The 15,632-nt window shown below is 47.1% G+C and overlaps 1 protein-coding gene across 1 annotated transcript in view; it reads left to right on the forward strand.

The window, feature by feature from the left end:
* The window catches only part of dnal1 (dynein, axonemal, light chain 1), a 41,334-nt gene extending 25,702 nt beyond the window's left edge, over positions 1–15,632 (forward strand). The window contains exons 6-8 of the mRNA XM_067990957.1: positions 2,032–2,158; positions 12,580–12,720; positions 14,908–15,632. Of these exons, the coding sequence (XP_067847058.1) occupies positions 2,032–2,158; positions 12,580–12,720; positions 14,908–14,948 (309 nt within the window). The 3' untranslated portion in view covers positions 14,949–15,632. The remainder of the gene's footprint in view (positions 1–2,031; positions 2,159–12,579; positions 12,721–14,907) is intronic.

A 15,632-nucleotide genomic window follows, 5' to 3' on the forward strand; every position in this document is an offset into this window, starting at 1 on the left:
GCTATACAAAACCCTGGTTAGACCGCACCTGGAGTACTGTGAGCAGTTCTGGGCACCGCACCTTCGGAAGGACATGTTGGCCTTGGAGGGAGTGCAGCGTAGGTTTACTAGAATGATACCCGGACTTCAAGGGCTAAGTTACGAGGAGAGATTACACAAATTGGGGTTGTATTCTCTGGAGTTTTGAAGGTTAAGGGGTGATCTGATCGAAGTTTATAAGATATTAAGGGGAACGGATAGGGTGGATAGAGAGAAACTATTTCCACTGGTTGGGGATTCTAGGAGTAGGGGGCACAGTCTAAAAATTAGAGCCAGACCTTTCAGGAGCGAGATTAGAAAACATTTCTACACACAAAGTGTGCAGCAAACGGCAATTGATACTAGCTCAATTGCTAAATTTAAATCTGAGATAGATAGCTTTTTGGCAATCAAAGGTATTAAGGGATATGGGCCAAAGGCGGGTATATGGCGTTAGATCACAGATCAGCCATGATCTTATCAAATGGCGGAGCAGGCACGATGGGCTGAATGGCCTATTCCTGTTCCTATGTTCCTATGAATACGGAGACAAAATATTCATTTAAAACCCTACCCACATCCTCTGCTTCTACACACAAGTTACCTTTATCATCCCTGATAGGTCCCACCTTTTCCTTAGCTATCCTCTTGTTCTTAATGTACTGATAAAACATCTTTGGGTTTTCTTTAATCTTACTAGCTAATATTTTTTCATCCCTCCAGCCACGCATTCATCTGCTCTATCCTCCTATTTCTATACTCACTAGCGCGTTGCACCGGGAGTAATCCGGAAATTACTACCTTTTGAGGTCCTGCTTCTTAATCTCTTTCCTAACTGTGTACCATCCACAGGATGCATTGCAGCAACTTGCCAAGGCTTCTTCGACAGCACCTCCCAAACCCGCGACCTCTACCACCTAGAAGGACAAGAGCAGCAGGCACATGGGAACAACACCACCTGCACGTTCCCCTCCAAGTCACACAATCCCGACTTGGAAATATATCGCCGTTCCTTCATCGTTGCTGGGTCAAAATCCTGGAACTCCCTTCCTAACAGCACTGTGGGAGAACCGTCACCACACAGACTGCAGCGGTTCAAGAAGGCGGCTCACCACCACCTTCTCAAGGGCAATTAGGGATGGGCAATAAATGCCGGCCTCGCCCGCGACGCCCACATCCCATGAACGAATAAAAAAAAACTCCTTAAAATCTGCCTGCAGGACCTCATCCCTCTTTCTACCTATGTCATTGGTACCGATATGGACCACGACCTCTGGTTGTTCACCCTGCACCTCTTTCCCCCCCCCCCTCCCCCAGAATATTCTGCAACCGCTCAGTGACATCCTTGATCCTGGCACCGGGGAGGCAACATACCATCCTGGAATCACGTCTGTGGCCACAGAAATGCCTGTCTGCTGCCCTCTAATCCCCTATCGCTATTGCTCTCCTGACATTTCTCCTCCCCGCCCCATATAGTTGAGCCACCCATGGTGCTGTGGACTTGGCTCTGGCTGAACTCCCCAGAGGAACCCTCTCCCTCACCAGTATTCAGAACTGAATACTGGCTAGAGAGTGAGATAGGCTCAGGGACCTCCTGCACTACCTGCCTGGTCCTCCTTATCTGTCTGGCGGTCACCCAGTCCCTCTCTCCCTGCACTCTCTTAAGCTGCGGGGTGACCACCTCCAGAAACGTGCTGTCCACAAAACTCTCAGCCTCACGGATACACCATAGTGACGCCAGCTGCTGCTCAAGTTTCGCAATCCCGAGCTCGGGCTCCTCCAGCTGACCAAACTTCCTGAACCTGTGGTTGTCCAGGACACGGGAAGCAGCCTGGAGTTTCCACATGGCACAGGCCGTACATTCGACAGGTGTGTCCGGGAATTCACAAATCCGAGCCTGCACTGGGATGGAATAATGTCTGAAAGATCCATATGTATTGTTTGTTAATTAGTGGTACAAAGAGAACAAACACTGTGAAAATCTGGTGCTTTAATCAGTTTTACTTTCTGCAGGAGGCAGTAGGGGAGACGCTGGAAGAGTTGTGGATTTCATATAACCTGATTGAGAAGCTTAAAGGAATTCACGCCATGAAGCAGCTACGAGTACTGTACATGACGAACAACCTAGTGAAGGATTGGGGTATGCTCCATTTTTTAAAAAAAAGACAAAGACTTGCATTTATATAGCATCTTTCACGACCTCAGGACGTCCCAAAGCCCTTTACAGCCAATGAAATATTTTTGAAGTGCAGCCACATTTGTAATGTAGGAAACGCAGCAGCCAATTTGCGCACAGCAAGGTCCCACGAACGGCAATGTGATAAAAGACCAGGTAATCTGTTTTTAGGTGTGGGTTGAAGGACACTTGGGGAGAACTCCCCTGCACTTCTTCCAATAATGGCCGTGGGATCTTTTACATCCACTTGAGAGGGCAGACGAGGCCTCGGTTTAACGTCTTATCTGAAAGACGGCACCTCCGACAGTACAGCACTCCTTCAGTACTGCACTGGGAGTGTCAGCCTAGATTATGGCCATAAGTCTCTGGAGTGGGACTTAAATCCACGACCTACTGACCCAGAGGCGAGAGTGAGACTTTTAAAAAATTCATTCATGGGATGTGGGCGTCGCTGGCGAGGCCGGCATTTATTGCCCAGCCCTAATTGCCCTTGAGAAGGTGGTGGTGAGCCGCCGCCTTGAACCGCTGCAGTCCGTGTGGTGAAGGTTCTCCCACAGTGCTGTTAGGAAGGGAGTTCCAGGATTTTGACCCAGCGACGATGAAGGAACGGCGATATATTTCCAAGTCGGGATGATGTGCGACCTATGTGCCTGCTGCTCTTGTCCTTCTAGGTGGTAGAGGTCGCGGGTTTGGGAGGTGCTGTCGAAGAAGCCTGGGCGAGTTGCTGCAGTGCATCCTGTGGATGGTACACACTGCAGCCACTGTGCGCCGGTGGTGAAGGGAGTGAATGTTTATGGTGGTGGATGGGGTGCCAATCAAGCGGGCTGTTTTATCTTGGATGGTGTTGAGCTTCTTGAGTGTTGTTGGAGCTGCACTCATCCAAGCAAGTGGAGAGTATTCCATCACACTCCTGACTTGTGCCTTGTAGATGGTGAAAAGGCTTTGAGGAGTCAGGAGGTGAGTCACTCGCCGCAGAATACCCAGCCTCTGACCTGCTCTCGTAGCCACAGTATTTATATGGCAGTTCCAGTTAAGTTTCTGGTCAATGGTGACCCCCAGGATGTTGATGGTGGGGGATTAGGCGATGGTAATGCCGTTGAATGTCAAGGGGAGGTGGTTAGACTCTCTTGTTGGAGATGGTCATTGCCTGGCACTTACCTGGCGTGAATGTTACTTGCCACTTATAAGCCCAAGTCTGGATGTTGTCCAGGTCTTGCTGCATGTGGGCTCGGACTGCTTCATTATTTGAGGGGTTGTGAATGGAACTGAACATTGTGCAATCATCTGCGAACATCCCCATTTCTGACCTTATGATGGAGGGAAGGTCATTGATGAAGCAGCTGAAGATGGTTGGGCCTAGGACACTGCCCTGAGGAACTCCTGCAGCAATGTCCTGGGGCTGAGATGATTGGCCTCCAACAACCACTACCATCTTCCTTTGTGCTAGGTATGACTCCAGCCACTGGAGAGTTTTCCCCCTGATTCCCATTGACTTCAATTTTACTAGAACTCCTTGGTGTCACACTCGGTCAAGTGCTGCCTTGATGTCAAGGGCAGTCACTCTCACCTCACCTCTGGAATTCAGCTCTTTTGTCCATGTTTGGACCAAGGCTGTAATGAGGTCTGGAGCCGAGTGGTCCTGGCGGAACCCAAACTGAGCATCGGTGAGCAGGTTATTGGTAAGTGCCACTTGATAGCACTGTCGACGATACCTTCCATCACTTTGCTGATGATTGAGAGTAGACTGATGGGGCGGTAATTGGCCGGATTGGATTTGTCCTGCTTTTTGTGGACAGGACATACCTGGGAAATTTTCCACATTGTCGGGTGGATGCCAGTGTTGTAGCTGTACTGGAACAGCTTGGCTAGAGGCGCAGCTAGTTCTGGAGCACAAGTCTTCAGCACTACAGCCAGGATGTTGTCGGGGCCCATAGCCTTTGCTGTATCCAGTGCACTCAGCCATTTCTTGATATCCCGTGGAATGAATCGAATTGGCTGAAGATTGGCTTCTGTGATGGTGGGGATATCGGGGAGGAGGCCGAGATGGATCATCCATTCGGCACTTCTGGCTGAAGATGGTTGCAAACCATTCCGCCTTGTCTTTTGCACTCACGTGCTGGACTCTGCCATCATTGAGGATGGGGATATTTGCAGAGCCTCCTCCTCCTGTTAGTTGTTTAATTGTCCACCACCATTCACGACTGGATGTGGCAGGACTGCAGAGCTTTGATCTGATCCGTTGGTTGTGGAATCGCTTAGCTCTGTCTATAGCATGTTGCTTCCGCTGTTTAGCATGCATGTAGTCCTGAGTTGTAGCTTCACCAGGTTGGCACCTCATTTTTAGGTACGCCTGGTGCTGCTCCTGGCATGCTCTTCTACACTCCTCATTGAACCAGGATTGATCCCCTGGCTTGTTGGTAAGGTAGAGTGAGGAATATGCCAGGCCATGAGGTTACAGATTGTGCTGGAATACAATTCTGATGATGACCCACAGTGCCTCATGGATGCCCAGTTTTGAGCTGCTAGATCTGTTCTGAATCTATCCCATTTAGCACTGTGGTAGTGCCACACAACACGTTGGATGGTGTCCTCAGTGAGAAGACAGGACTTCGTCTCCACGAGGACTGTGCGGTGGTCACTCTTACCAATACTGTCATGGACAGATGCATTTGCGACAGGTAGATTGGTGAGGACGAGGTCAAGTAAGTTTTTCCCTCGTGTTGGTTCGCTCACCACCTGCCGCAGGCCCAGTCTGGCAGCTGTGTCCTTAGGACACGGCCAGCTCGGTCAGTAGTGGTGCTACCGAGCCACTCTTGGTGATGGACATTGAAGTCCCCCACCCAGAGTACATTCTGTGCCCTTGCTACCCTCAGTGCTTCCTCCAAGTGGTGCTCAACATGGAGGAGGACTGATTCGTCAGCTGAGGGAGGGCGGTAGGTGGTAGTCAGCAGGAGGTTTCCTTGCTCATGTTTAACCTGATACCATGAGATTTCACAGGGTCTAGAATCAATGTTGAGGACTCCCAGGGCCACTCCCTCCTGACTGTATATCACTGTACCGCCACCTCTGGTGGGTCTGTCCTGCCAGTGGGACAGGACATACCCAGGGATGGTGATGGAAGAGTCTGGGACGTTGGCTGAAAGGTATGATTCTGTGAGTATGGCTATGTCAGGCTGTTGCTTGACTAGTCTGTGGGACAGCTCTCCCAATTTTGGCACAAGTCCCCAGATGTTAGTAAGGAGGACCTTGCAGGGTCGACTGGGCTTGGTGTTTTTTTGCCGTTGTCGGGTCCGATGCCGGGTGGTCCGTCCGGTTTTATTCTGATTATGACTTTTCGTAGCGAGATTTTACAACTGAGTGGCTTGCTAGGCCATTTCAGAGGGCAGTTAAGAATCAACCACATTGCTGTGGGTCTAGAGTCACACATAGGCCAGACCGGGTAAGGGCGGCAGGTTTCCTTCCCTAAAGGACATTAGTGAACCAGATGGGTTTTTACGACAATCCAGTAGTTTCACGGCCACCATTACTGATACTAGTATTTTAATTCCAGATTTTATTTAATTAATTGAATTTAAATTCGCCAGCTGCCGTAGCGGGATTTGAACTCATGACTCCGGATTTTAGTCCAGGCCTGGGCCACAGCTGGCACCTTTTTTGGTGACTTATGTGCTAAGCATGCTGACTGCAGTAATGCGCCTTTTCTGTTGAGCGTTTGGATGATGGGCACGTTGCTGCCCTCCATACGGTGAGTTCTGGACCTAGAGCACAGATTACCAGAGGTGACAAGTGGAGGCCAATCTCCTCCTCGTCGGGAGAATGAAAGTGGAGCAGTCTGTGTTGCTCTCGTGCCATCTAGTGGCCAATTGCAGACCAGCATTGTTAGAGAGCTGGGATTCCGACATTCAAAGCTGTCCACCTCAGGGAGGAGATAGGACTGAGACTTGTGATTGAAGAGTGAGACGGGCCACATATCCATTTTGAACATTTTTAATTGTTTTAAGGAGTGAAGAGGATTAAATCAGCCAGAATTTTAAATCTAAATGAGTGAGATTTGACAGACCTGCACCTTGTCTGAGAAACGACAGGATGGGTTGAACATGGGGAGATCATGAAAGAAAGAAATAAAGAACTTGTTATTTCTATTGTGCCTTTCATAACCTCAGACGTCCCAAAGTATTTTTGAAGTGTAGTCACTGTTGTAATGTAGGAAATGAGGCAGCCAATTTGCACACAGCAAGGTCCCACAAACAGCAATGAGATAATAACCAGATAATCTGTTTGTGATATATAGAGGTATAAATATTGGCCCAGGACACCGGGGGAAACTCCACTGCTCTTCTTCGAAATAATGTCATTCAATCTTTTACATCCACCTGAGCAAGCAGACGAAGCCTCGGTTTAATGTCTCATCCGAAAGACGTCTCATCTGTCAGTGCAGCACTCCCTCAGTATTGCACTGGGAGTGTCAGCCTAGATTTTGTGCTCAACTCTCTGGAATGGGACTTGAACCCACAACCTTCTGATTCAGAGGTGAGAAGTGCTACCCACTGAGCCACGGCTGACATGGTTCCGATACAGTTCTGCAACGTCTCTTGACAGACATTACCCAACCCGCTGAATGTCTCCAGCCCTTTACGTTTCGGTTTCATGAATATTAAAGCAGAGGCAGCTGTAACAAAAAAAATACTTCAATATGTACTTCACTCAAAATCTCAACTCAAAAATACTTCACTCTGCCTTCACAAAAGAGGGACTGTAATTAAGGGGGAGGAGTGTGAAATATTGGATGGGATAAACATAGTGAGAGAGGAAGTATTAAGGGGTTTCGCATCTTTGAAAGTAAATAAATCACCAGGCCCGGATGAAATGTATCCCAGGCTGTTAAAAGAAGCCAGGGAGGAAATAGCGGAGGCTCTGACCATCATTTTCCAATCCTCCCTGGATGCAGGCGTAGTGCCGGAGGATTGGGGACTGCTAACATTGTACCGTTGTTTAAAAAGGGAGCAAGGGATAGACCGAGTAATTACAGGCCAGTCAGCCTAACCTCGGTGGTGGGCAAATTATTGGAATCCATTCTAAGGGACAGGATAAACCATCACTTAGAAAGGCACGGACTAATCAAGGACAGTCAGCATAGATTTGTTAAGGGAAGGTCGTGTCTGACTAACTTGATTGAAATTTTTGAGGAGGTAGCCTACAAGTGCGTTTGATGTAGTCTACATGGATTTCAGCAAGGCTTTTGACAAAGTCCCACATGACAGACTGGTGAAAAAGGTACAAGCCCATGGGATCCAAGGGAAAGTGGCAAGTTGGATTCAAAATTGGGTCAGTGGCAGAAAGCAAAGGGTAATGGTCGACGGGTGTTTTTGTGACTGGAAGGCTGTTTCCGGTGGGGTCCCACAGGGCTCAGTACTAGGTCCCTTGCTTTTTGTGTTATATATTAATGATTTGGACTTGAATGTAGGGGGCATGATTAAGAAGTTTGCAGATGATACAAAAATTGGCCGTGTGGTTGATAGTGAGGAGGAAAGCTGTAGACTGCAGGAAAATATCAATGGACTGGTCAGGTGGGCAGAAAAGAATTTTAGCTGTGAGGAAAGATTGGATAGGCTTGGGTTGTTTTCTTTGGAACAGAGGAGGCGGAGGGGTGATTTAATTGAGGTGTATAAAATTATGAAGGGCCGAGATAGTGGATAGGAAGGGCCTATTTCCCTTAGCAGAGAGGTCAATAACCAGGGGGTCGTACGTTTGAAGCAATTGGTAGAAGGATTAGAGGGGAGCTGAGGAGAAATGTTTTCACCCAGAGGGTGGTGAGGGTCTGGAACTCACTGCCTGAAAGGGTGGTAGAGGCAGAAACCCTCAACTCATTTAAAAAGTACTTGGATGTGCGCTTGAAGTGCCGTAACCTACAGGGCTATGGACCAAGTGCTGGAAAGTGGGATTAGGCTGGGTGGCTCATTTTCGGCCGGTGGAGACACGATGGGCTGAATGGCCTCCTCCTATGCCGTAAATTTTCTATGATTCTATGGATTTACAGATATGAAGGGAGGAAAATAAAAGCAAATGGAATCTGCATCACCCCACCGTTATTTTGATAATGTTACTGGGAGGTGGCAGAATTGACCTCATTCAAACTTGAGCTGCTCTGTAACACAGTAATCACCTTCCAATAATACATTTCTCTAGTCTGTATGTATTCATACAATACCAGACCAATGCAACTCCAATGGGTTAAATTCTTCCTGTCAATTTTGCTGATTTTAAAAAAAGGTGGTATGAGCGCAGAATGAGGAATCTTGTTTGAATTTCACCCTGTTTGTGCTTTGATAATCTGTTTTGATGCTTTTGCTTGTATCATTTTTGACTCATTAATATTTCACCTTTAAGACTCAGGACTACCAATCTGTCAATCACGTGTCTGCCCAATTGTGCCACAATCAATACTTGTGCACCCCTCAGTGATGTAATCTCCCATCGCATGCTTGAGAGATTATATCACTAGGAACTCATTTGTTCCCTCACTGACTGAAAGTCACCACTTGGCATTTATAGATTGCCTCAGGACGTCCCAAAGCAATTCACAGCTAATGAATAACTTTTAAGTGTTGATTTTTCGGCAAATGTGGCAGCCAGTTTGCACACAGCAGTTTCCCTGAATAAGGAGGTAAATTACCTTTATTTTTATTCGTTCATGGGATGTGGGCGTCGCTGGCGAGGCCAGCATTTATTGCCCAGCCCTAATTGCCCTGAGAAGGTGGTGGTGAGCTGCCTTCTTGAACCGCTGCAGTCCGTGTGGTGAAGGTTCTCCCACAGTGCTGTTAGGAAGGGAGTTCCAGGATTTTGACCCAGCGACGATGAAGGAACGGCGATATATTTCCAAGTCGGGATGGTGTGTGACTTGGAGGGGAACGTGCAGGTGGTGTTGTTCCCATGTACCTGCTGCTCTTGTCCTTCTAGGTGGTAGAGGTTGCGGGTTTGGGAGGTGCTGCCGAAGAAGCCTTGGCGAGTTGCTGCAGTGTATCCTGTGGATGGTACACACTGCAGCCACTGTGCGCCGGTGGTGAAGGGAGTGAATGTTTATGGTGGTGGATGGGGTGCCAATCAAGCGGGCTGCTTTGTCCTGGATGGTGTTGAGCTTCTTGAGTGTTGTTGGAGCTGCACTCATCCAGGCAAGTGGAGAATATTCCATCACATTCCTGACTTGTGACTTGGGGAGTCAGGAGGTGAGTCACTCGCTGCAGAATACCCAGCCTCTGACCTGCTCTTGTAGCCATAGTATTTATATGGCTGGTCCAGTTAAGTTTCTGGTCAATGGTGACCCCCAAGATGTTGATGGTCGGGGATTCAGCGATGGTAATGCCGTTGAATGTCAAGGGGAGGTGGTTAGACACTCTCTTGTTGGAGATGGTCATTGCCTGGCACTTGTCTGGCACGATTGTTACTTGCCACTTATGAACCCAAGCCTGGATGTTGTCCAGGTCTTGCTGCATGCGGGCTCGGACTGCTTCATTATTTGAGGGGTTGCGAATGGAACTGAACACTGTGCAATCATCGGCGAACATCCCCATTTATGACCTGATGGAGGGAAGGTCATTGATGAAGCAGCTGAAGGTGGTTGGGCCGAGGACACTGCCCTGAGGAACTCATGCAGCAATGTCCTGGGGCTGAGATGATTGGCCTCCAACAACCACTACCATCTTCCTTTGTGCTAGGTATGACTTCAGCCACTGGAGAGTTTTCCCCCTGATTCCCATTGATTTCAATTTTACTAGGGCTCCTTGGTGCCACACTCGGTCAAATGCTGCCTTGATGTCAAGGGCAGTCACTGTCACCTCACCTCTGGAATTCAGCTCTTGTGTCCATGTTTGGACCAAGGCTGTAATGAGGTCTGGAGCCGAGTGGTCCTGGCGGAACCCAAACTGAGCATCGGTGAGCAGGTTATTGGTGAGTAAGTGCCGCTTGATAGCACTGTCGACGACACCTTCCATCACTTTGCTGATGATCGAGAGTAGACTGATGGGGCGGTAATGTGCTCAAATCTTAGCGTGGGGTTTGAACCTACTACCCTCTGACTCTAAGGTGGGAATGTTACCAACCCCACCCCCATCCTCAGTGACCTAGTGGAGGAAATGAGTTGGAGAGATTCGGCCATAGCATATAGTGATACCTCCCCCTCCCCCTCCCCTTCCCCATTGTGGCCAAGTCTCCAATCACCACAGTATCGTAATCTAATAACCTAATGGAGGGGGTCGCTGTCAGTACAGAGTGAGGAGGTTAGATCATGATACTCAAAATCACTATCCTTATAGTGACCCAATCACCTGATACCTGTTGTGACCTAATGGCCCATTCGAATGGATAGCTAATCCTGCCGCTATCTAGCAACCTGATTTCCCCTGCACCATTCCCCCACTACCACTCCAGCAAGGCTCTGCCTCCCCCCTCGTTTACACACAGCTTTTATTCTACAGATGGAATATAATGTGGAAGAATAGAAAAACAGAATATTTTTAAAATGGTGAGAAACTATTAAATGTTGGTGTTCAGAGAGACTTGGTGTCCTCGTACAAGAAACACAGAAAGTTAACATGGAGGTACAGCAAGCAATTAGGTTGGCAAATGCAATGTACACCTTTTTTGCAATGGGGTTGGAGTACAAGAGTAAGGAAGTCTTGCTGCAATTGTAGAGGGCCTCGGTGAGACCACGCCTGGACTACTGCATACAGGTTTGAAACATAAACATAGAAATATAGAAAATTGGACCAAGAGTAGGCCATTCGGCCCTTCTGGCCTGCTCCGCCATTCAAAATGATCATGGCTGATCGTCTAACTCAGTACCCTGTTCCCGCTTTTTCCCCATATCCCTTGATCCCTTTAGCATTACGAAATATATCTATCTCTTTCTTGAATATATCTAATGACTTGGCCTCCACTGTCTTCTGTGGTCAAGAATTCTACAGGTTCACCATCCTCTGAATGAAGCAATTTCTCCTCATCTCTGTTCTAAATGGCATACCCCGTATCCTGAGACTGTGACCCCTGGTTCTGGACTCCCCATCCATCGAGAACATCCTCCCTGCATCTGGTCTGTCTAGTCCTGTTAGAATTTTATATGTTTCAATGAGATCACCTCTCATTCTTCTGAACTCTAGTGAATATAGGCCTAGTCTACCCAATCTTTCCTCATACATCAGTCCTGCCATCCCAGGAATCAGTCTGGTAAACCTTCATTGCACTCCCTCCATGGCAAGGACATCCTTCCTCAGATAAGGAGACCATAACTGCACACTATACTCCAGATGTGGTCTCACCAAGGCCCTGTATAACTGCAGTAAGACATCCCTGCTCCTGTACTCAAATCCTCTTGCAATGAAGGCCAACATACCATTCACCTTCCTAACTGCTTGCTGCACCTGAATGCTCGCTTCCAGCGACTGGTGTACAAGGACATCCAGGTCTCGTTGCACCTCCCCTTTTCCCAATCTATCACCATTCAAATAATAATCTGCCTTTCTGTTTTTACAACTAAAGTGGATAACCTCACATTTATCCACGTTCTACTGCATCTGCCATGTTCTTGCCCACTCACCCAACTTGTCTAAATCACATTGGAGCCTCTTTGCATCCTCCTCACAGCTCACATTCCACCCCAGCTTTGTGTCGTCTGCAAACTTGGAAATGTAACATTCAGTTCCCTCATCCAAATCATTGATATATATTGTGAATAGCTGGGGCCCAAGCACTGATCCCTGCGGTACCCCACTAGTCATTGCCTGCCACCCGGAAAAAGACCCGCTTATTCCTACTCTGTTTCCTGTCTGTCAACCAATTCTCAATCCATGCCAGTCTCCTTACCTAAGGAAGGATATACTTGTCTTAGACAGGGTGCAATGAATGTTCACTAGATTAATTTCTGGGATAAGAGGGTTGTCCTATGAGGAGAGATTGAGTAGAATGGGCCTATATTCTCTGGAGTTTAGAAGAATGAGAGGTGATCTCATTGAAACATATAAAATTCTTAGAGGGCTTGACAGGGTAGATGCTGAGAGGTTGTTTCCCCTGACTGGAGAGTCTAGAACTAGGGGACATGGTCTCAGGTTAAGAGGCTGGCCATTTAGGACTGAGATGAGGAGGAATTTCTTCACTTTGGAATTCTCTACCCCAGGGGGCTGTGGATGCTGAGTTGTTGATTATATACAAGACTGAGATCGATCGATTTTTGGACTCTAGGGGAATCAAGGGATATGGGGATAGGGCAGGAAAGTGGAGTTGAGGCCGAAGATCAGCCATGATCTGATTGAATGGTGGAGCAGGCTTGAGGGGCCGTTTGGCCTACTCCTACTACTATTTCTTATGTTCTTATGTATTATTCTTTTAACTTTTAGCTGAGTTCAGCAAGCTGGCCGATCTTCCTCAGCTGGTCGACCTCGTCTTTGTAGGGAACCCTATCGAAGAGAAATACTCGTCTGAAGGCAGCTGGGTGGATGAAGCAACAAAGAGGCTCACTAGGCTGAAGAAACTGGACGGTATGTTAATTTTGCCCCTCACTCCTGTTGTAGAGATAAACAATCCCAGCACTCACTCGTACGTACACAAGAACTAGTGAATTGCTGTGGGACTATGCATCAGTACATTTTAATCTGAATCTTCTCTCGTTCCAGTACAAATCGTGAGCAAAATTATAAAATATAACAGCCACCACAAATCAAGGGGTTTGATCAATATCAGCTTGCATTTATACAGCATCTTTAACGTCCCAAGGTGCTTCACAGGAGCGTAATCGGACAAAAATTGATACCGAGCCATATAAGGAGATATTAGGACAGATGAGGTAGGTTTTAAGGAACGTCTTAAAGGAGGAGAGGTTGAGGGAGGGAATTCCAGAGCTTAGGGCCTTTGCAGCTGAAGGCATAGCTGCTAATGGTGGGGCGATTAAAATCGGGGATGTGTAAGAGGCCAGAATTGGAGGGTTGTAGGGCTGGAGGAGGTTACAGAGATAGGGAGGGGCGAGGCCGTGGAGGGATTTGAAAACAAGTATGAGTTTTAAAATGGAGGCTTTGACGGACTGGGAGTAATTGTAAGTCAGCGAGCACAGGGGTGATGGTGAACAGGACTTGGTGCGAGTTAGGATAAAGGCAGCAGAGTTTTGGATGAGCTCAAGTTTACGGAGGGTGCAAGGTGGGAGGCTGGCCAGGGGAAAACCAAGTGAGAGCTAAGCAAGTCAGATCTTTACACAGTGGATATGAGAGGTATGGCAGTACACACTGATGCACACTGCCACACAGTGGTGGAGTCTGGTTTGGTGATTTCTCTTTCTGAAAAACCTGGCTGTACGTGAGGGGAGGGAACTCTCAGCCAAGGGAGTGTCACACCAAAAGAGTGATAATTTCAAGGCTTCGAACCAGTCGATTTCATCACATCAGCGAGAATAGTTCAGACCGCACTTACAGTACTCTGCACAGTTCTGGTCTCCATATTACAAAAAGCCTACTCCTGCTCCTATTTTCTATGTTTCTATTATATAGAGACACTGGAGAAGGTGCAAAAAACATTTACAGGGATGATGCCAGAACTGAGAGGTTATAACTATCAGGATAGATTGAACAGGCTGGGTCTCTTTTCTCTTTTTTTAAAAAAAAGAGAAGGCTGAGGAGGTGACCTGATAGAGATCTTTAAAATTATAAGGGGTTTGATAGGATAGACTGAGGGAATCATAGAAAGTTACGGCACAGAAGGAGGCCATTCGGCCCATTGTGTCCGTGCCAGCTGAAAAAGAGCTATCCAGCCTAATCCCACTTTCCAGCACTTGGTCCGTAGCCCTGTAGGTTACGGCATTTCAAGTGCACATCCAAGTACTTTTTAAATGATTTGAGGGTTTCTGCCTCTACCACCCTTTCAGGCAGTGAGTTCCAGACCCCCACACCATCTGGGTGAAAAAAAATTCTCCTCAGTACGTGAGGGAGAAAGGAATAGGAGGATATGCTGATAGAGGTAGATGAAATATGGTGGGAGGAGGCTCATGTGGAGCATAAACACCAGCATAGACCAGTTGGGCCGAATGGCCTGTTTCTGAGCTGTAAATTCTTTGGAATTTTCAGTTTTTGCAACTGGCCCTATTTTTTTATTATGTGTAAGTGACGTGTCCCACATAACCAATTGAAAAGAGCATCGTGTGAGCCGTGGCTCAGTGTTAACACTCTCGCCTCTGAGTCAGGAGGTTGTGGGTTCAAGCCCCACTCCAGAAACTTGAGCACAAAATCTAGGCTGACACTCCAATGCAGTACTGAGGGAGTGCTGCACTGTTGCAGGTGCCGTCCTTCGGATGAGATGTTAAACTGAGGCCCCATCTGCCCTCTTAGGTGGACATAAAAGTTCCCCTGGCACTATTTTGAAGAGCGGGGGAGTTCTCCCCGGTGTTCTGGCCAATATTTATCACTCAACCAGCATCACTAAAAACAGATTATCTGGTCTTTATCACATTGCTGTTTGTGGCACCTTGCTGTGTGTAAATTGGCTGCCGATTAGTGATTACACTTCAAAAATACTTCATTGGCTGTAAAGCACTCTGGGAGGTGAAAGGTGCTGTATAAATGCAAGTCTTTAAGTGGAACAGTAAGCTTTAGTCACTGGTTTCGGGTGAGTGACTGTCAATTTTCTTTGTTTTCAAAGACAAAGAAACAACTTTCTGACAATGTAACCTCTTGTAAATTTAGGGGTGCCCGTCATTAAACAAGAGGAAGAGGAGGAAGACTAACTCCCGCGTCACAATGACTGATGTCTGAAAGACTTCCCCAACGTCCTCCTCCACCATTGCACTTTCTGCACCCCTCCTTGCGACTGGACAAGGTCTCAAGATGCTCGCAAAGCGCAGTTTCTGGAAGTTTCTTAGCACGTTCTCTGTTGTGTTGCCTTGTGATTTTTGTTGTGTTTTTTGAAGCAGCGAGCTCGCCTGAAATCCAGTGACCAGCTCCGAAATATTGAATCGAGATCCATTCTGTTTCAACTGCTAACAGCAAAAGAGTTGCTTGAACTACAGAATGTAATATTTTTTTAAAATTTGTGTGGCAAATGTGTTAACTTGTTAAACACTGTTCGAGTACATGGTAAACGCTTGCTCATTTCTGGTAGAGTACTTGGTTAGTTTTTTAGTTTTAACTTGTATGTAATTATAAATTAATTCTGGGATGTTGTTAGCAGGCAGCCATGTAGCCCAGGAGTGTGATGTTACACTTGCCTTGCTTCTCATGCGACAGAACAGATTTTTTCCATGCTTTTCCCATCAAGCTCAGTCCAGATTTTGTAAAGTGATTTTTCTTGTTTTTGTAAGGTGCTTTTTATCTGTTTTATACAAAATTATTTATCAGAAGATATTGTACGTGTATGTGCTATCTTGTGAAAAATGATTTATTCTGGTAACCATTAAAGATAATGAACTTTC

This window comes from Heptranchias perlo, chromosome 10, assembly GCF_035084215.1.
Source record: "Heptranchias perlo isolate sHepPer1 chromosome 10, sHepPer1.hap1, whole genome shotgun sequence".
Lineage (NCBI taxonomy): Eukaryota > Metazoa > Chordata > Chondrichthyes > Hexanchiformes > Hexanchidae > Heptranchias > Heptranchias perlo.